This window comes from Diceros bicornis, chromosome 37 (genome assembly GCF_020826845.1).
Source record: "Diceros bicornis minor isolate mBicDic1 chromosome 37, mDicBic1.mat.cur, whole genome shotgun sequence".
In the NCBI taxonomy this organism is placed as follows: Eukaryota; Metazoa; Chordata; class Mammalia; order Perissodactyla; family Rhinocerotidae; genus Diceros; species Diceros bicornis.
Window position 1 is genome coordinate 9,705,865 of NC_080776.1, and position 20,336 is coordinate 9,726,200.

The 20,336-nt window shown below is 59.5% G+C and overlaps 1 protein-coding gene across 2 annotated transcripts in view; it reads left to right on the forward strand.

Annotated features, from left to right (window-relative positions):
- SPEG (striated muscle enriched protein kinase) overlaps window positions 1–20,336 on the forward strand; it is a 54,888-nt gene that overhangs the window by 4,566 nt on the left and 29,986 nt on the right. Inside the window, exons 2-8 of one of the 2 annotated variants that reach the window (XM_058533068.1) lie at window positions 3,435–3,477; window positions 4,388–4,422; window positions 5,007–5,096; window positions 5,181–5,517; window positions 8,275–9,542; window positions 11,394–11,537; window positions 11,833–12,015. In XM_058533068.1, the coding sequence (XP_058389051.1) occupies window positions 3,435–3,477; window positions 4,388–4,422; window positions 5,007–5,096; window positions 5,181–5,517; window positions 8,275–9,542; window positions 11,394–11,537; window positions 11,833–12,015 (2,100 nt within the window). The remainder of the gene's footprint in view (window positions 1–3,434; window positions 3,478–4,387; window positions 4,423–5,006; window positions 5,097–5,180; window positions 5,518–8,274; window positions 9,543–11,393; window positions 11,538–11,832; window positions 12,016–20,336) is intronic. The other variant, XM_058533069.1, reaches the window with a different exon arrangement.

Consider the following 20,336-nt stretch of genomic DNA (forward strand, 5'->3'; position numbering starts at 1 on the left):
AGGGACACCCAAATTCCCATCCTCCTAGAGATTATGTTCTAGTGAGGGGAGACAGGTCATATGCAATAAACATAATAAATAAGTAAAAATTATGTAGTATGTCGAAATGTATGTAGAAATACAGAGCAGGGGAAGCAAGAGGAGGGGAGGGAGAAACTGACCTGAGGCAGGAAAGAGAGGAGGGAAAGAGGAGGCGAATGGGGGCATCTGGCTCAGAAGAGGGTCCGTATGAGGGATCAGGCATGGCATGATGACTCGGGGTTTCTCTGGTTAAGGGGAAAAGCTGGCAGTGCAGAAATTGGAAGTCTGGGTTTGGGGAAATGGCAGAGGGCCGTAGCTGCCCAGCTGTGGAGGAAAAATGGGCAATCTGGGGCCAGATGGGGGAGGCCCAGCCTGCGAGCATGCCCCAGGCCAGCCCTGTGGGGGTGAGCGGTGCAGGCCCAGAGCAGGAACACAGAATCCCACGGGCCCCTCCTCGTCCCAGCTGTCCCGTCACTCACGCCCGCTGCCCATTGGTTATTTTTGTTACGGAATGTGCCAGCCCCTCGGATTCTCCTGGGGAACAGGGGCTCAAGTTACGCCCCTCCTCACTCAGCTCCCCCATCTGTGAGTGGGCGTGTTCAGGGGTGGGCTGTGAAAGTGCCTGTGGACATTCTGGGTCCTCTGGCTGGAAGTGACACGGACACACATGTGTCCCCTCAGTGCACGGCCCCGTGCATGTGTCTGTACGTGCACCATTACCCTCCGGGGGTCTGGGGAACAGAACCACCTGTATGCACCCAGAATGTACAAGACATGACCTTAAACTTCAAAATCAAGGGGCCACAAGCTCCAATAACTTCAGGAGCCAAGTAGAAACTGAAAATGAGTGAGGTGCCGTGGTCAGCGGCCGAACTTGAGCGTGCTTGCCACCTGAAATATTGCGCAGGCTGAACAAAACTCATCAGTTGGCCTGTATTTATTTTGGACCCATGTTTTAACGAAATAAAGTTAAGGAACCTGCAGTGTGGGAGGCTTTATGGCCTAGTGGTCAATAACTCAGTCACAGCGCCGGCGTTAGAATCCTGGCTCTCCTGATTATTGGCTGTGTGACCTTGGGCAAGTAACCTCTCTGTGCCTGGGTCTCTTCCCTTGTTGTGAGGATTAAATGAGTTTCTTCATATAAAGTGCTTTGTTAGCACAGTGCTCGGTACATACTAAGCATGCTTAAGTGTTAATGATAATTACTTAGTACTCACATCTCAGAAACTAGGCTTGGCACTACTTGAGTAGGCTGGGATGGGAATCTGGATCCGGGGGACTCCTGGAGACACAGAACCTGTGTGGCTGTGGCTAAGCGACAGGACTTCTCTGAGCCTTTGTCGCTTGTCATTTTAAAGGAACTCAGGTAAATGTTCCTGAGGGTTTCAAGCTGTGGGGTTATTGTGATGAGGCAACATTTGAAAAGTGGCCAGCACTTACTAAATGCTTAAGAAATTTAGTTATAATGATTGTTGGGGTGGGGAGACAGTAGAGTTTCTGTAGGCAAAGTGTGCATGGTGCTGCATGGGAGGAGGACAAAGAAAGTCTGGTGCGGGTCCTCATCCGTGAGTGAGAAGGTGGGTCACATTTGTGAAAACAGGAGTACCTCTGGGCACCTGTGTGTGTGTGTGTGTGTGTGTGTGTGCGTGTGTGTGCGCGCGCGCGTGTGCCCGCGCGCGCGCGCGCGCCAGGGTGCAGAGACAGAGTGCCTACCTACCAAGAAACTCTAGGGCCCTCTCTGGCTTTCCCCAGGAGTCTGGGGGTTTTCCTAGCCTGGGTCCATGTCAGCACGGAGCCCCCACCCACGAGGACCCTTGCCCTGTGCATGACTCACGCCCTCCCCCACCCCGCCCCCTGGCGCTGTGGCCCTGCGGCGTGTTCGGGCCACGGCGAGTTCGGGCCACGGCGAGTTCGGCGCTGCCTGGCAGAGTGTCCATGTGCGCATGTTTGTGGAGTGAGCAAGTCCAGAGGAGGCTGACCTTCCAGAGCGGCCCCGCGGGAGGCGGGTGGGGGTGGCGTGGAGGCCGCGTTGGGCTGCCAAGGAGAGAGTGGCCCGAAGTCTCACGGGGGCCACTGCACCCCTGTCTGTGCCTCAGTTTCCCCATGTGCCCGGGGCCCGGGAGGCAGATTCGGGGTAGGGGGGCGGGGAGGCAGGTGAGCGCCGCCCCAGGAGAGCAGGCAAGGGACGGGGCGCCAGGTGGGGTGCAGGCTGGCGGGGGAGGGGCGGGCTCTGGGCGCCGCCGCCTCCCCTCCGCCCGGGCTCCCGCGGCCCCGAGGCTCCTTCCGCCACCCGCGCCGGCGCCCGCCCGCTCCCCAGCTCGCCCCCGGCCCCGCCTCCGACTCCGCCCCGCCCCCGCCCGTCCCCTCCTCGCCCGGCCGCCGGCCCGGCCCCCTCCCCCGCCATGAAGAAGCTGTGGGTGAAGAAGCGTTTCCAGGTGAGGGCTCCGGGGGCGGGCGGCGCCGCGACGGGGCAGGCAGGGCTGGGCGCCCCGGAGGGAGGGCGGGTCACCGCGGCAGGGCCCGGGGAGGGGGCGCCGGAGCCGCGCCCGCCCCACCCCAGCGCCGAGGCCTCGGGCCGGGCGCTCCCCGCCGGCGTCCCGAGCGCGCGGGCCCGTCCCCGCGCCGCAGGGCAGACCCCCCGGTGCCCGCGATCCCCGCGACCACCCGGGGAGGCCCCCGCGGCAGCCTGCGGCGTGGAGCGCCCGCTGGCTTCCGGGCCGCCTCATCTCCTCTTTCCTTTGCCCAACCCCGGCCCCGGCCCCCGCCCGGCTTTCCCCAGCCCCCCACTCTGGAGCCTTCCATCTTCCGGAGCTCCTGAAAGCGACGCACAGGGATCCGCGCGGCTCTCCATCAATTCCTCAAGCCCTGCCCTGTCCTCTGCGTACCCGGGCCTCCTTCCCGCATTCGGGAGGCTCCAGCCCTTTGAGGGACCTTGCCCTCTGCCCCCCATCACCCTCCCCGCCCGCTTGACACCTCTCCCAGGTATCTGTCCTCCCCCCAGCAGGAGTCTGTGTCCTTGTCCCTTCATCTCCCAGTCATCCAAGCACCCCCCCATCTCTTCCTTCATATTAGCCAGCAGCCTCTCTTGTCTCCTGGCCTCTATCTCGGGGGTGTCGCTCAGGTCCCCAGTCCTGTGAGCCCCTGCCCATCATGGTCCCCGCGTGTGACCCGCAGCCTTGCTGTTCTTGCTCTCCTTCCTCCCCTGCTCCTCCCCGGAGCTCCAGCTGGGAGGGCTGACAGGCAAGGAAGACTGGAGACATTCCCTACAGGGGAAGCTGGCCACCCTGGTCTCTGTCCACCCCCCCCCACTAGCCCTGGCATGAGTTGTTTGATATAGAGGTTTGGACGGGAGGTATAGGGACCTCAGGCGCGAGCCTTCCCCTCAACAACTCATTCTGGCTTTTTTCTTTCAGAAAACCGGCCACTCCCGCCGGGCCTTTGGCCGACTCACCCATGGTGCGTGGACCGTGGGCTCCCTGCTCTAGCCCATGCCCACTCCTTCTCTTGGTCCATGTCCCTTTATGAGGCACCCAGGCCCTGAAGACAGCCCATGAGACGTGGGACCCCCCATACACCCACCTCATCCACCTACCCAAGAAGGTCCCCTCTGCCCTGCAGCTGAGAGAGGACCTAGCGATGGGGAGTGGGGGGGTCTAGCACACCCCACCGTGGGCCTGGGCTCCCTGTTCTCTATCTGTGGGGCCAAGTGGGGATAAGCTCCCTGCCATGCTTTGGCAGCCTAGTACATGGCTCCTGCTTGTCATGGCACTCATAGAGAAACTGAGGCACAGAACCTGTTAGAATCTGAGAAAGTGAAAAATATGCCCAGGAGACTTTGCTCCTAGCCTAACCACTGGGCATTTTTTGAGGACCATTCAGCAGTAGAAGGGAAGGATCGAGAGGAGGGTGCCTTTCACATCGTGATGCAGAAGATGGGGCTGGGGGGGTGCAGGAGAGAGCAAAGCACAATGCAAATATTGTAATAGAGGGTGGGCCTGACCACTTAGGGGGCCTGGGGCTGCAGCTGGGCCACAAGCAGGTGTGTGTGTATGTGTGTCTGTGCATGGCCAGTGGGAGCACCAGTAAAAGTGCCAAGGGTACAGAATCACTGGGGGAGTTGGAATAAGCCACAGCCAATGCATGTGGGCTCCCCAGGGCTGGGCACAGAGGAGCCTGCAGGCAGCCAGAGAACGAGAGATGCTTCGCCCATCCCAGGTGTATCCTTCCCCCAGCCCCCTCCCCACAGGGCATCTCTGGGCACTGGGTACCCTCATGCCCGCTCTGTCCTGTCCACCTACCATGCCCTACCCCACAAACGCTCTGATAACAGTCTGTCCATGTCTCTCTCCTGCTGCTCCTATGGAAGCGAAGTTTTCCGCTCCTGCAGAAAGCAAAGTTACGGTAGGAAACTGGCTCCTGACTCCACCCTCCACTCCCCGCTTCCCTGCCCCAGCCGGCCTCTCCTCACCCTGCCTGGGCTGCACCCGGATGTGTTCCGGCTGGTTCAGGGTGGAGGACAGGCTGGCCCTGCGATTGGTCCAGTGCCCTGACAGTACGACTCTGAAGTGACTCCTCTTCATTGCTGGAGTCCTGGAACCCAGAATCTAGAGCCTTGGAACCTAGGACCTTGTTATTTTGGGGCCTGCACAGGAACTTAAACTATTACTGACAGGGGAGAGGAGGAGGCGCTGAGGCCCTGGTAATCCATTAAGTGGCTGGGAGGGGGGATGGTAGGTAGCTTTGAGGGCAGGACCAAGGAGGCAGGGGTGAGTAGCCAGGGGCACAGCGATGGAGCCAGGAAGCTGGCATGGGAGGGGTTACCCACGAAGCCCAGGATGTGGGGGCAGGACAGGGGAGAAGATAGGTACTGGAAGCCCTACCAGTGGTAAGATGGAGCCTGCCGTGGGAGAGGAAGGAGGTAACATAGAGAAGAGTTGGAGTCAGAGGGGGGAGGGCCCTGCCCACACAGACCCCTTCTTCTCCAGACTCGGAGACGGGCGAGGATGACATCAGCGATGTGCAGGAGACCCAGCGCCTGGAGCTTCGGGATGACGGGGCCTTCAGCACCCCCACAGGTGAGCTCTCTGGGGTGCTCAAAGAGCAGGCAAGGCGGGTTTCCCACAAGAGGTGCCTCGTCTTCACCGTGCTCCTTTCTCTAGGGGGCTCCGACACTCTGGTGGGCACCTCCCTGGACACACCCCCGACCTCCGTGACAGGCACCTCAGAGGAGCAAGTGAGCTGGTGGGGCAGCGGGCAGACGGTCCTGGAGCAGGAAGCGGGCAGCAGGGGTGGCACCCGCCGCCTCCCGGGCAGCCCAAGGCAAGCACAGGCAACCGGGGCCGGGCCACGGCACCTGGGGGTGGAGCCGCTGGTACGGGCGTCTCGAGCTAATCTGGTGGGCGCAAGCTGGGGGTCAGAGGATAGCCTTTCGGTGGCCAGTGACCCGTATGGCAGCGCATTCAGTCTGTACAGAGGACGGGCGCTCTCGATCCACGTGTAAGTAATGGCCTCACACGGGCCTGCACTGTCCCGACTCACCATGTGTCCTGCACTGCCCCTCACCGCTCCGTCAGCCTCCACCCCCATCGGCCCTGCACCCTCCATCCCTCTGCGCTCCCCGCCCATCGCTTCCACTCCTGTCCCAGCCACCCACCCCATCTTCCCACACTGCTCCATCCTCCTGTGCCATCACCACCCACATCCCCCCGCTCCCGCTGTCCAGGCTCGCCATGCCGTCTCCATGGTCTCGTGGACCCCTCTGCCCCTTCCCCGTCTCCTCCAAGGTCCCCACTTTCCCAGGGGCCCTCTCCCGCCTCGCCCATTTAGCTTCCAGTTGTCCCCAGGATTCCCCCCCCTCAGGGGCCCCCTCCGTGCCTGCTGTCTCAGCAGCTGCTGCCTTTTCGTCTCTCTGCACATTCCTGTTCCCATGTGGGCCTTTTTCTGGGAGGAACGGAACCCTTCCGCACGGCAGCTCCCGGGAGAGCAGGAGAGAGCAAGGGGCAAGAGCGAAACCAGGAGAGAGAAGAGTGAGGTGGTCAGGGGGCAGATGGGGCCAGGGGCCCGGGAAAGCAGGACGAAGTGGGGGTGTGGGAGGCAGGGGCCGGGGCAGGGAGGGCTGGAGACAGGGCTGGGGTGGAGGTAGAGGGCTTGGAGTGATGGAGGCGGGGGCGCGTGATAGGTCTTGTGCGACTCTCCTGAGGGTGGGGTTGAAGGTTGTCCTGGTAGGGGGCGGTGAGGAGTGGAGGTGCTGGAGTGAGGCATTGGAACCATTTTTGGAGATTTGGGGGCTGGCAGATACAGGAGGAAGTGCTATAGTAGAGGAGGGGAGTGGCTGATGATAGAGGTATTGGGGGGCATTTGGGGAGCCGGGGGGGGGCCCGATTTGTGATGGGTATCGGTGTGGGGGGGAGGTACCATCATGGAGGAGAAAGAAGGGGCTTGGTGGGAGGAGGCTGTTTTGAGGGTGTTTGAAGTGGCTAGTGGTGGGCAGGGGAGAGGGCCGGGCAGGCGGGGAGGCTCCCTTGCTCCAGCTGGTTGGCATTAACCAGGCGCTCCGGTGCCCTGGACTTGCCTTTTCCTTCCCTGCCCATCTTTGCCAGGCCCCAGCGGAGCCTGGAGTTGCTATGGCAACTTCCGAGGAACCCATCTCCTTAGTGATGTCTGTGGTACAGAGGCTGGCCTGGAGCTCAAATCTGCCAGCAAGAGGCCTCCTCTGCTGTCCCCAGTTCCCCTCCATGCCTCACCCAGTTCCCAGAAGCCATTCCATTCCTTGGGGACTCCGCTGTCCCTTCCCAGAGTAGACTCTGCTTCCCTGCAGGTGGCTGGCTGAGGTTCTGCTCCCTCAGGCTGCTCTGGATTGCCATCACCCCCTTCTCCCATGAGAGGTGGGGTCTGCAGTGGGGGTGGCTGACCTAGGTAGTCTAAAATATCCTTACACTCAGGCACCCCTAGAACTTCTGCTCATGGCCGGGGCCCTACTATTTCTCCTCCCTTCTGTGCCCCCAGAATCCCAGACGTTTTGGAGGGAACAAGGGCTCAGGAGTCAGACTACCTGGGTTTCAATCCTAGCACCAGCCATTTCCTAGCAGTGTCACCTTGGTAAGACACGCCACCTTTTTAAGCCTCAGTTTCTTCATCTGTAAATGGAGGTAATAACAGTTTTCATCTCAAAGGATTGTTGTCAGGATTAAATGACTCAATGCATTTTAAGCATTTAATGGCACACACATACTCAATGAGCCATTTCTCGTTTTTATTAACTTCTCTTTAATGTGTCAGGTATGATGCTAATATCTCAGATTCCTTTTCTTGCTACTGTTTATGTTTGGTGTGCCCCCCCCCAAGGGTCCAGAGGGGGGAAACTGAGGTCCAGCTCTTGGGCATCAAAGTTCTGTAGGTGAGGGGGCACTCTGGGCTGGCCGGCTCCTTCCCTCCTTCTCTTCTCCCACACTCCCTATTCAGGCCCACGCAGTAGTTATTTCTGAGCTGAGTTATTTCTGAGCATCCCTCTTTGGGGAGCTTCTGTGCTTCTCAGGGGGTTTCCAAGGACTCAGGTAACTTTCCCAGGGGCAGGACAAAGTCAAAGTCTTGTACTGCGGGCAGACTGATCAAAGAGAATAGGAACCTGGGTATCCTAGTCTCCTACCCCAGGGACCCCAGCTGCCACCTGCTGTGTCCTGTCAGCACTGGTGATGGGCTCAGGTCTGTAGGTGCTAGGTAATCCCAGGGGCAGGGGCAGGGGCATTGCTCCCGGAAGACTTGTGCCTGTTCTAGAGGCAACTGTGAAGGGGGTATGTCCTGCCAAGGATGGGCAGGGCTGTGGGGGCCAGCTGGGGGCAAGAATGAGTGGGAGGCTGCATTCCTGAGAGGGCCCCTCCCCATCCAACCCTCTGCTTCCCTCACCACTTCATCTTTTGAGTCCTTAGCCTCATTCTTTTCTCTCCCACTGCTCCGTTCTGTTTCTGCTGTTTCCCAGCTTCTGGGGCTGGGGGGAGGGGGCTGGCCAGAGCCTCTGGGGCTGAGTCTGTACCTGGACCTAGCCACTAGCCCAGTCTTCTGGTGCCTGAGCCTCCAGCCTCTCCCCAGCACCTGCTCTGGCTGTGCCTTCCTCTTAGGGGGAGGGGGTGGAGGGTCTGGCCCATGTCACCCCCAAGCCTTCCCAGCATGCCCCACCGCCCAATCCCTGTCACGAGCTGAAAGTCTAGGAGGGGAGGCCCCCTGAATCTCCGACCCCTCTTCGTCTCGGTTCTGCAGCAGCATCCCTCAGAGCGGATTGCACGGGGAGGAGCCTGACCTTCAGCCTCAGCCGGCCAGCGAAGCCCCGCGGCGCCCGGCTCTACCGCCTCCCTCCAAATCCGCGCTGCTGCCCCCACCGTCCCCCCGGGTGGGCAAGCGGCCCCCGCCGGGACCCAGCGCCCAGCCCCCGGCCACCCCGACATCGCCCCACTGGCGCACTCAGGAGCCCGTGCTGCCCGAGGACACCACCGCCGAAGAGAAGCGAGGGAAAAAGTCCAAGTCGTCGGGGCCCTCTCTGGCGGGGACGGCGGAGTCCCGGCCCCAGTCGCCGCTGAGCGAGGCCTCGGGCCGCCTGTCGGCGCTGGGCCGCTCGCCCAGGCTGGTGCGCGCCGGCTCCCGCATCCTGGACAAGCTGCAGTTCTTCGAGGAGCGGCGGCGCAGCCTGGAGCGCAGCGATTCGCCGCCGGCGCCCCTGCGGCCCTGGGTGCCCCTGCGCAAGGCGCGCTCGCTGGAGCAGCCCAAGTCGGAGGGCGGCCCGCCGTGGGGCACCCAGGAGGAGCTGCGGGCGCCGGCGGGCAGCGTGGCCGAGCGGCGCCGCCTGTTCCAGCAGAAGGCGGCCTCGCTGGACGAGCGCACCCGGCAGCGCAGCGCGGCCTCCGACCTCGAGCTGCGCTTCGCCCAGGAGCTGGGGCGCATCCGCCGCTCCACGTCGCGGGAGGAGCTGGTGCGCTCGCACGAGTCTCTGCGCGCCACGCTGCAGCGCGCCCCGTCCCCTCGAGAGCCCGGCGAGCCCCCGCTCTTCTCCCAGCCCTCCACCCCCAAGACCCCGCGGGCTGTGAGCCCCGCCGCCGCCCAGCCGCCCCCTCCGAGCGTCGCGGGGAGGCCCCGGAGCCGCGGGCCGGCGGGCAGGACGGAGCCCGGGGAAGGCCCGCAGCAGGAGGTTAGGCGCCGGGAGCAGTTCCCGCTGACCCGTGGCAGGGCCATCCAGGAGTGCCGGAGCCCCGTGCCGCCCCCCGCCGTTGAGCCCCCCGAGGCCAGGACGAGAGCCCCCCCGGGGCGGAAGCGGGAGCCCCCGGCGCAGGCCGTGCGCTTCCTGCCCTGGGCCACGCCGGGCCAGGAGGGCGCTGCTGTGCCCCAGACCTTGGCAAAGAACAGGGCGGGGCCTGAGGCCGAGAAGAGGCTTCGCCGAGGGCCGGAGGAGGACGGTCCTTGGGGGGCCTGGGACCGCCGAGGGACCCGCAGCCAGGGCAGAGGTCGCCGGGCCCGGCCCACCTCGCCTGAGCTCGGTAAGGCCTCGGGGAGGGCTGAGAAGGTCCTGGGACCTGGGCGGTAGGGCGTTTAGGGAGAGCGAGGTTGCTAGGCAGTTGGAAGGGTGTGGTTTCCCGGGAAGGCATGGACCCAAGCTCAAGTTGGAGTGACAGATTAAGATTGTGCCAGCCTCTGCATACTGATGAGGCAGTGTGAGTGTGTTTTGATGGAGGCTGGGTGGAGCAGAGGTGTCAGCAAAGATCCAGTGCCCAGATGCCTGCCATAGGTCCCCTGAGTCCAGTGGCCTGCTAGTCTGTTGGGTCAAAGACCTAACTGTGGAGAGAGGCACTGGTGGAAACCTGGAGCCCCTCCACACCCCACCCCTCCGTGGGGGCAGAGATGGAAGCCCATCTCAATAAATAGGTCCCTGTTATAGGCAAGCTTTGGGCCAGTCAACTGTCACCTCTGCCCTCCCCCATCCCGGACCCCTCCTTGGCTACTAAGATCTGACCCAGCTTCCCTTCTAGCCTCCTCTCTCCCGTCCTTGAGTCCCTGGGTCCCTGAGCTGATGGTGGCCACATGCCAGCCTGTGTGTTGTCTCCCAACCTTCCCATGAGTGGCGACCAAGAGCCAGCATGCCCCTGCCCCTAATTCTGCTGATCTTGAACATCAACTCAGGCCCACTTCTGGACCAAGGAAGAGGAAGCCATCCTTGACTCTCTCCCATCCCCTACTGCTTCCCCGGGCCAGATGCTTCTACCCACTGCTCCCCGGATACCCTGTCAGTGTCTCTTTGATTGCACTTACCACCCTGTATTTTTCTTCAGCAGAATCGCTTTTTCATTTAAGTATTACCATCTCAAAATCTTTAGAGATGGTTAGGCCCCTGTCCATTGTCCTAGTAGCCACCATTGTTGCATACCCACAGCCATGTCCCAGGCATTGTGTTAACTGGACACTTAGGGATGTTATTTTATTCTAATCTGTATGCAAGCTCTGCAAGATGTTGAGTGTTATTTATCAGCTCCATCTTACAGATAACAAAACTGAGGCTCAGAGAGGTTATCTGATATGCCCAAGGCTCTGTAGCTAGAAAACAGCATGATTGGGATTCTCACTGCTCTTTTGGCTGCCTACACTGTGCTGTAGCTAGCTTATAGAATGTCAGAGTTGGCTCATACTGGGAGAGATCCACAACAGCGGAGCTTTAAGATCTCTTCGAGTGTACAAGCTTCCTGTAAGCAAGGTCCACATCTTATTTCCTGTTGCATCCCTGGTCCCCATACAGAGCTCAGTCTGCAATAAGTGTATGTTACTGTTCCGTGAATGGACAGAATCAAAGCTGATCTTCACGAGGCTGCTCAGGTGGCAGGACCCACTGGCTGCTCCCACTTTTGAATCCAGTGGCATCACTAATTTGACAGCACACCACGTGTTGCCCTCTGAGATCACTATTTTTGCTTAAGTGTCGGGTTCTATTGGCTTGTTCTCTCTCTGTATGGAATCTGGTAAAATCTTGTGCCCCTCAGATTACCTTGCTCAGGGCCTGATCTCCCATCCTTGACAACTGACTTGGGTAAAGACATACAGAGCACAGTCCCTGCCTTCCAGAAACCGACCCTCTAATTGTGGCTGAAGTTGAGGAGCAGCCAAACTAACATAGAGTCCTGGCTGGCCCGTCCTATTTGAGAACCCTCCTTCTGTCTTCCTTTCTTCGTGTCTCAGGACATTGAGGAGAGAGAGCCTTTGCTCCCCAGCCCCCACCTTCTAGAAGCCCCTCGCTCTGGGTTTGGCTTTCTAGGATATGGGGCTGCCATCACCCCCGTCTCCCCTTGAGTCATCCCCACAGGGACCATGTCCCCTTACCCTGTCACCCGTGTCTCCTGCAGAGTCTTCAGACGACTCCTACGTGTCTGCCGGAGAAGAGCCCCTGGAGGCCCCCGTGTTTGAGATCCCCCTGCAGAATGTGGTGGTAGCCCCAGGGGCGGATGTGCTGCTCAAGTGTATTGTCACTGCCAACCCGCCGCCCCAAGGTGAGCTCCAAGGCTGGGGCCAGGCTAAGGTTGAGACAGGGAGGGGGAGGGTCCCTCACCCCAAATCCTTGGAAGGAGGGGTTGGGGAGGAGGCAAGATCATCCACTCCATAGGGCTGGCCTGACTCCTGTGTGTTAGGGGAGCTTTCCCAGAATTCTCTGAGAGAGAAGGGCAGACCTAGGCTTCTGTGAGTGAAGGGAGTCCCCTGAATTGCCTACAGTGGGCTGGGGGGAGATTTGCCCCAGTGGGCCCCTGTGGGCCATGGCGACCCAGTCACCCCACTGCTTCCCCACAGTGTCCTGGCAGAGGGATGGGTCCCCACTGCGCAGCGATGGCCGCCTTCTTATCCGGGCGGAAGGCGAGCGGCACACTCTGCTTCTCCGGGAGGCCCGGGTGGCTGACGCCGGGAGCTATTCAGCTACTGCCACCAACGAGCTGGGCCAGGCCAGCTGTGCTGCCGCACTGGCCGTGAGACCTGGTAGGGAGCCTGTGGGTCCCGGGGCGGGTGGGGCGGGCAGTGACCCTTCCCCGTGGGCCCAGGCTCCCTTCCCACTCCCAGCCGGAGCTTGGCTCTCACCCAGCGGGCACAGTCTGTTCCCGGGTATCATCTGCTGTGGTGGAAGCATTTTAAATGGCCTTGGCCTCAGGGCAGGGGCCAAATTCCCTAGGCACACACCAGGCTGGCCAATTCATGAAGTCACTGAAATTTGTCTTCAGACACCCTCTAAATGCCATCCTCCCGTGGCATTTCCCTGAACAGGGTCCTCTGGGGAAAGCAAATTATCCGTGAGTCTCTGACAAAAAGAATCTCCCAGCTCAAAGGGCTTAAAAGCCATTAGGAGCCTTCTGAGGTCATTTCTTCTCTAGAACAGCCCCTCCCTCCAGTAAGAAGAGATGCTTTTAAGTGCCACCACCCTGCCCCCTCCCTTGCTCCTTGTTTTGAACCCAGAGTCCTAAAGAGGGTGCAGCCGAGAGCACCGCTCAGGGGATGGCCGCTGAGGTGGCCTTGTTTTCTATTTTTATGAAAGCCTTCACTTGGTGTCGGACTACTTCCTTTGGGTGTAAGCCCAGTTTCTTTCTGGTTCAGGGCAGGGCTGGACTGGTGTTAGCATGCATGGCCAGTTCAGCTCATTCAGGTTGCTGGGCCTGACAATGTGCTGAACCTGGGCAGTGGGGGGCGGGGCAAGGTGAGGCTGGGAAGGGGACCTTCCAGAAGGAAAAGGCTCAGACTCAACCCTGAAGGATGTTACCGTTGGGTAATCAACCCAGATCAGAGGACCTAGGCTGGAGGTTGGTGCAGGGCAGATGAACCCAGAGCCTAGAACAGTCGAGCAGTCAGTCAGGGCTGTAGGATGCAGGATTGAGACATCAGGGCTCTCAAGTAGGCTGGGATTTAGACTGGCAGGGGGAGCGGCTGGGCATGCCCAGAGAGGGAGCAGCACGCACGGTTCTGTTCCTTTCTTGTGCTCAGCTCCCCAGGAGACAAGATTACAGAGCTGTCTTGCTGTGGTCCCAGAGCCTCAGCACTTTCACGGTTAGATGGTATCTTCCGAGTCCCAGTCCTGCATTAGATCCTTTTGGTTGCCCCCGTGTGGCTTTGCAGAATGGCAGGTCTTCATCTTCTTAGCTTACATAGCCCTCCCAGGAACCTGTGTTTTTAGCTTTCTCCTCCTTCTCGCCCCTCCCACCTCGAGGAATCATACCCATCCCTCCACTGCGTGCTTCCGTCCTTCCATCACCTCTGGGATCTGCCTTCTGACTCAGCTCCCCTTAGGGGGCTCAGGCCTGGCTCCAGGACTCCAGTCAATATCTGGCTGGGGCTGAGATGTGGCAAGGGCAGGGGTGTGTGGGGGGTGCCCCGATACTGGCTTGGGCCGTCTGGGAGCCTTTTAAGGTTGGGAGTTCGGGGTTTGCCACGCCGAACCTCCCCGCACTTCACTTTCCTCATTTGTAAACCAGAGATAATTATACCATCCTCTCGAGTGAAAGCAAATGTGTGAACGAGCTTTATGAACTGTAAAGCTGTAGACAAATGATAGTTGTTAGCGTTATTAAGGGGTGATGCTGTGCACAGGAGAGCAGGTTTCCACGAGGCTCCGGAAAGCTGCCTTTTCCTTTTCTTCCCTTTCTTCAGACTATCTGGGCCTTGGGGACTCCTCCCCTGCCGTTGCCAGGCCCGCAGACCCCAGCCCCTCCGTATTTTCCAGCCCCTGTGTCCTCAGCCCTTCACATGTCTCTGCGCCTCCCCCACCCTGGGGAGCCAGAGAGGCTGCATCGCATTGGCTGGTTGCACCAGGCATTGCAGCGAGAGAAGAGCCCCCATAAGTCAGGCTGGCTCCAGGGCCCCCGGGCTTGAGAGGCGGGCATGTGGGGCTCGACTCGGCTCTCGTGGAGGAAGCTGACTTTCTTACCCTACAAGGCATTGTTTGGTCCAGAGCAGCTGGACGGGGGCCAGTGGACCCGGAGAGCAGCAGGAGTGGGTGGAACCAGTGGGTGGCACAGATGTTTGGCAAGGGCAGGGTGTGTCCCAGGCCTGGAGTCTGGAGGGAGTGAGGGGGTGGAGCTGGGGAGGGGTGTCCACAGTGTGACTATGGGTGGGGTGGGACCGGGTTGAGGGAGGGAGTGTGTGGTGCCTTGTGAGAAGAGGCCTTGTGGAACCACCTCCCTTTCTTCCTCAACCCCCCACCCAGTGCCCTGGTAACCAGGGCTGGCCGCCCAGTGCCCCCCCAACAGGGCCTGCTTTTGAGAGCCCACAGATGTCAATTCCTGGTTGGGAATCACAGGAACAAGGAATGGGTAACTAGATAATCTGCTCGCCCAGGTGCTCTGGTTTGGGGAGCAGAGTCTGGTCCTCACCAGCCCTGGCAGCCCCACCCTGGCCCTGGGTCCCTCCCACCCCGCCCCACCCCACTGGATAACTCTGCTGAGACCACAATCGTTCTCCCAGAGGGTGTGTGTCCCGGGGCAGGCAGCTGGGGAGTGTGAGAAGTGTACTTGACCGAAGCTGAGCACTCTGGGCTGCGGACCACATCCATCACACAAGCATTTATTGAGTACCAGCTGGGTGCCACGTGCTGCATCTCTCTAAACAGTTTCATATGTTTGGAGAATGCCACGTACTTTTTTCCAAACCCCTTCACATCTCTCCCCTTACTTGAGCTATATCGCGCCATTTACATCCCTTGGAGAGGGCCATCTCAGGTGGTAATAGCCCCATTTTACAGATGGGAAGGTGAAAACATGGAGTGTAAGGTGACACAGAGCTAGCACGAGGCCAGCAGCCTTTACTGAGCATCTGTAACCTGCCTAGGGATGTTAGAAGCAACAGGTGATTTAGAGTGATGGAAATACCTGTGAAGCAAATAAACTTAGTGTGGATGGCAGATAAAAAGAAATGACTGGTTAGCATTTACTGAGTGCTTCGTGTATGTACCAGGCTTGTGTGGATTGGATTATCACATTTAATCCACCCTGTCAGGTAGGTTCTATTATTATGCTCACGTTACCGATGAAGAAACTGAGACTTGTAAAGCTTTAGCAAGTTGTTCAAGAGCAGTGCTGATCTATAGAACTTTCTGGATGGCAGAAATATTCTGTATGTGCACTGTCCAATATGGTAGCCACCAGCCACGTGGGGCTGTTGAGCACTTGAAATGTGGCTCGTGTGACTGAGGAGCTGAATTTTTCATTTCATTTTAGTTAATATGCATTTAAATAGTCTTGATGGCTATTGGCTTCCTTATTGGGGTGCTCAGCTCTAGGAGCAGAGGGCCAGTGGGAGGCTGGATCATGATTTGAAGCCCTGTCCCTGGGTCTCCCGAGCCTACACTCTTAACCACTGCACTGCCCCTTCTCCCGCTACTCTGAAGGGGTTCAGGGTTAAGGTAGGATAGTGCTCGTGAGCTCATGGGGCAGAGATGCCCACTGTGGGTATGTCAGACTAGGGGTTTTCTCTCCTTCCTCTCTGGGTTCCCCAACTCCACCATGGCTGTGATCCTGCTTCATTTCTCTGCGTGTCTGGTGTGTGTTCTCTGCTCACTCCCACCATGGGCTCTGGGCAGGAGGAAGGGGGATGTGGGAACTCCATGGCCCCTGACCTCTGTCCTGCCGCCTTCACTCCTCCCTCAAGCACGGGTCATGTATTTGAGCCCAAGGTTCTAACATTTTCCAGCTGAGACCTTGGCCTCTCCGCTTTCCCTGAGCTGGCCACAGTTTTCTCATCTGTAGAGCGAGGATCATTATAACTCTGAGGCTACTTCCTCGGTAAGGCTGGTGAAGCTCTGTGGGGCTGATGATTTAGCTGGGGACATTTGGGCCAGAGGATGTAGCTTATCACAGCTCATTCTGGTGCTACCCATAGGACCGACACCATCACACCTGAAAAGAGGTTCTTTTTGGGGGCATGTCATGAATACAAAAGGAAGGGACGAGAATCACAGCACCCGTGTCTGCTCCGCTCTTCTCCTGGCCCTGGTCCAGGCCGGTGCTGCAGACTGGCAGGTTCTTCTTTGTGAAGGCCGTGGTTGCCCCTGAAGGGCATCTTGGAATGCCACGTGGCCCCATTGTCCATCCTTGATGGAGGTGTGGGCACATCTAAAAAAGCAATGTGGTCCCTTAACCAGACTCGGCCCTCCCTCCCCACTCCTGCCTACCAGAAGCAAGTCAGCCCCGATGGGTGTGTCCCCCAGGCTGCTACTTCAGCATGGGGGTGATGACACACAGCCTGTCAGAAGAGTAGGGGCCTAATTTCCCGTGGGCGCCAATGCTTTGTCTAACACGGAGCAATCCCAAGTCATCATACGTAGGAAATTAACCACTGCCACTGCTAGATCAGGCTGAAGGAGTTAAATTCTCTTTGCTCCCTTGTCCATTTTAAACCAAAATGGAAACACTCTCAGCACAACTTATAAGGGAAGATGGTCATGATGGCAGCTATGGAAATTCGCAGCCACAAGCCGACCTGTGTCCTCTTTCCCGCACCCCCCCCGCCCCCCCGCACTTCGTGATGAGATTACCACAGCAGACATTGAAAGAAATCGCCTCTGGAGGGTCTGCTGAGGCCGTGGGAGGCGCCTGCTTGACCGTTGTCATGTCCACTTCCTTCTTTACCCAGTTCTGTAGCCAGAAAGTTGAGCTGTAGTTCTCTGAACCTTCGCTCATGCGGTTTCCCCTGGCAGGGAAGCTTTCTCCCTCTTAAACCAAATTCTTAACTCAAAAACCACCCCTTCCCTCAGTTCCCTTTTCTTCCCTGAGCCAGAAGTAATGTCCTGCTCTCTGTACTCCTGTGTCCCTTATCTGTCCCCTCTTGCCAACTTATTTCTGCTTGCTGTTTTAGCTGTGTGTGTATCTGGCTGGTCCTCCCTGCCTGCCAGAAGGCTCCTGAGGACACGACCATGACTTCGCCACTTCTTAGCCCTCACAGCCATACCTGGAGGCCCTCCTGGGCAGTCAGGGGCGGGGTGGACCTCAGGGACTGTGTGAGCTGGCAGTGAGGGCTGGAGATGCTCATGACCTTCTAAGCCCCTGGAACAACCTGGGTAACCTGCAGAGGCTAGGCGGGATGCGCATCTGCAGAGGGTAGTGAGGATCTGCCTGAGAACGGAGGTAGGGGTGACAGAGGAGACCATGGAGCGGTGGTCCTCAAAGTGTGGTCCCCAGACCAGGAACCTCTGCATCACCTTGGGAATGTGTTAGAGATGCACACTGTCAGCCCCAGCCCAGACCTGCTGAATCAGAAACCCCGGGTGGGGCCCAGCAATCTGTGGCTTATGGAGCCCTGCAGGTGATTCTGATATGCGGTGAACTTTGAGAACCACTGCCGTCAAGTTAGGAACCTTACTCAAGGTGGGAGGCCAGGTAGCATAGTGGGCAGCACATGGGCTGTGGTGTCTGCCCTCTGAGGTTCAGGGCTCTGCCCCAAAGTTTAGTGGCCAGGTGAGGTGGGAGTCAGTGATACCACCTCTTGGGGTCGTCCTCCTCCCGTGAGGATCACAGAGGTCCCTAAACTTCCGTGTGCATAAGAATCACCTGGAGTGCTTTTTAAAAATGCAATTTCCTGACCCTTGTTTCAGGAAATCGAATTCTTCAAGTCAGAGTAAGGCCCAGGAATTTACAGTTTAAGCAGGTTCCCACGTGGTCCTGATGTGGGTGGTTCAAGGACCATTCAGATGGAGAGGGCCTCGCGTAGGTGGCTGTGACTGTTATCTATTGTGAGAACATCTCAGGGATGTTGGCACGCATTGGTCTGGGAAGGGAGGGAGGGCTCCCTGACTTGTGGGCTCCCCAGTGCCGTTATTTTCAGTAAGTGAGTCTGACCTGGGAGCAGTGTGGAAAGGCTAGACTCGTGCACAGGCAGCGTGTGTAGGGCAGCACCTACATGGCACCTACATGTGCATCTTAGGTTTGGGGGCACCTGCTCCCCCCTCTCCGGCTGGTGTAACTGTGTTTCCCACACTAGAGCCAGGCTTTTGGTGGAGCAGAGCTGGGATATAAGGACTGGGTACAAAGATGATTTTGGCGATAGGGCTGTGGACAGTGGGGTGGCACCAGAGCCTGGTGTGGAACCCCAGAGGCTCTGGGAGCTGATCCTTGATTGGCCTCCTTGGCCGTGCCGTTTTGGGGATACAGAGGGATGGGGGCCACTGCCTTGTTTCAAAGAGGCCTACTTCTGCCCCCTTTGGAGCCTGAGCCTCCTGCCAGGGCTGCTATGACAGCTCCCCTCTCTGAGTGGCTTGAAGACTCAGGCCTGCTTGGTCACTGGATGCCCCCAATGTGCTGTTCCCCTGGCGACCACCAGGGGTCTCTGAGGCTCCCTGCAAACCTTGACAGTCCAGCTTTAATCTTTGCTCTCCCTCCCTGGGCCTGTGAGTGGTGTCAGCGCTGTGCAACCCGGAGGTGACCCCAGAGGTGACCCTGGAGGTCACCAGGCTCCACGGAGGGGAGGGGGCGTGCACCTCCAGGGGCCAAGCCTGTGATGTCAGCATCAGCTAGTGGCCAAGCCCCAAGCCAGTGCTCACCAAGTGCCATTCTATTTCCCTCCCCACCCCCACCCCTATTCAGCCAGCCTGTGTGGTGGGCCCCCCTCCTCTGCTGGTCCCCCCTCCTTCTTGACTGGCAGTGCTGGGAAACACAGGTCATAGCTTGGGAATGTGGCCCTGGGCGGGGGGTGACAGGAGGAGGAGAAGGACGTGTGACCTCTCTACAGCTACCCTGCTCCCCTGCCCTGTCTCCAAGCCCCTTCCCCAACCCCAATACAGGGGGGTGCTAGCTGTGACGGGTCACTGGGGGAAGCAGTCTCTGTCCCCCTGACTGTGGCCCTGGTGGGACTGACGGGGTGAGGGACAATGGCCAGCAGGTGCCCTGGTCGAGCCTGGAGGAGGAGGGTTGGGTGCAGGCCCCGTTCCCTGGGGTGGCTGCTGGGCCAAACCTGCCAGGGCAGGAATGGCGAGGCAGAGGTGGGCTTCTGGGACCCTCAGGTTGAGGGGGGCATCTCTGGGAAGGAGGCCAAAGGTGCTGACAGTTCTCTGATTCTCAGCAGCAGAGGAAACAGGTAGGCCAGGCTCTGTAGCGTCTGAGGCTTGCTGGCATGTTTCAGCGTCGGAGATCTTGGTGGTTTGATGAGAGCAAGGGGCATCATAGGGGCCGTTTGCTGTCGGTATCTCCTCGGGTCGACACGTTGAAACAGTCCAAGTGTCTTGGATGCTGCAGTGCCGTGCCACCCCCCTCCCCCGGGGACCAAGGCCCCCGCACTTTGAGCCGAGGCGCCACCAAGGGGTCTTTGTGCTTGTCAGGGTCCAGAAGCCGTAAGGAGAGAAAAGGCAGATCTTGCTGCTAGGTGGCTAAATACAGCCGGCTGTGCTCTGCCCCTCCCCTCCCCTCCCCCTCCACTCCAGGGCCCCAGGCTGCTTGTGGTCTCAGCAAGCGCCACCTTCCCAGCCGGCTGCCTGCTGCCACCCAGCCGGTCTGCCCGGCCAGCCCCCACCTCCTCCTTCCCCTCCTTAGGCTCTTCCCCTCCCCCAGGACCTCGTGCAGAGCCCCAGCAGGGTGAGCGAGTGGGGCTGGGCAGGCCGGGCTCCTGCTCCCTGGGGAGCCGGGCGGGGTGGGCAGTGGGCAGGCAGCAGGAGGGCCTGGTGCCAGGGCAGAGCCTTCGGGACGGGCGCAGGCTGGGGTCCGTGTGCAGAGTCTCGGGGTGAGTTGGGGCGCAGCCCTGCGGGGGGCCGGACCACAGGGGCTTGGGGTGGGGGAACCAGGAGGAGGGGCCAGGGGGCTGTGGCGGATTCATGTCTGTATTTGGCAGTCGGATAGGAGCCAGCTCAGTGAGGCTGGGCCCCTGGCCAGTTGAAGGGGAGGGCGTCAGGGCCCTGGGGACACCCCTCCCCCGAAGCAATACTAGTGACCCCTCCTCTTCCCCAGGCTGAGCCGCCCTTCTCTGCGGATGATTCAAACTCTGCTTTCCCATCCTCTGGGAGTTTTGGGGTCCCTGCTCTAGGGCTGGGGCCAACAGGTGCCTCTGGGGTATCTGGGGCAGGAAGCTGAGAAGGGAGAGGGGGAAGGGCAGGCTGCACAGTGCCACCTCATGGGCCCTGGCACTGAGGTCAGGATGGGGCTCGTCTGAGGTGTGCGTTCTCTGCACCAGGCCTAGCTCATCCAAGAAGTGTCCTGGCTCTGCCACTCTGGGGTCCAGAGACCACCCACATTAGGAGCCTCTGATTCCATGCCAGGAACGTGGGTTCCCTGCTCCAGTGGAATTCCAACTCTCCCACAAGGCCCTGGGCGGCCCCTCTGCTTCCCCAACCGTTT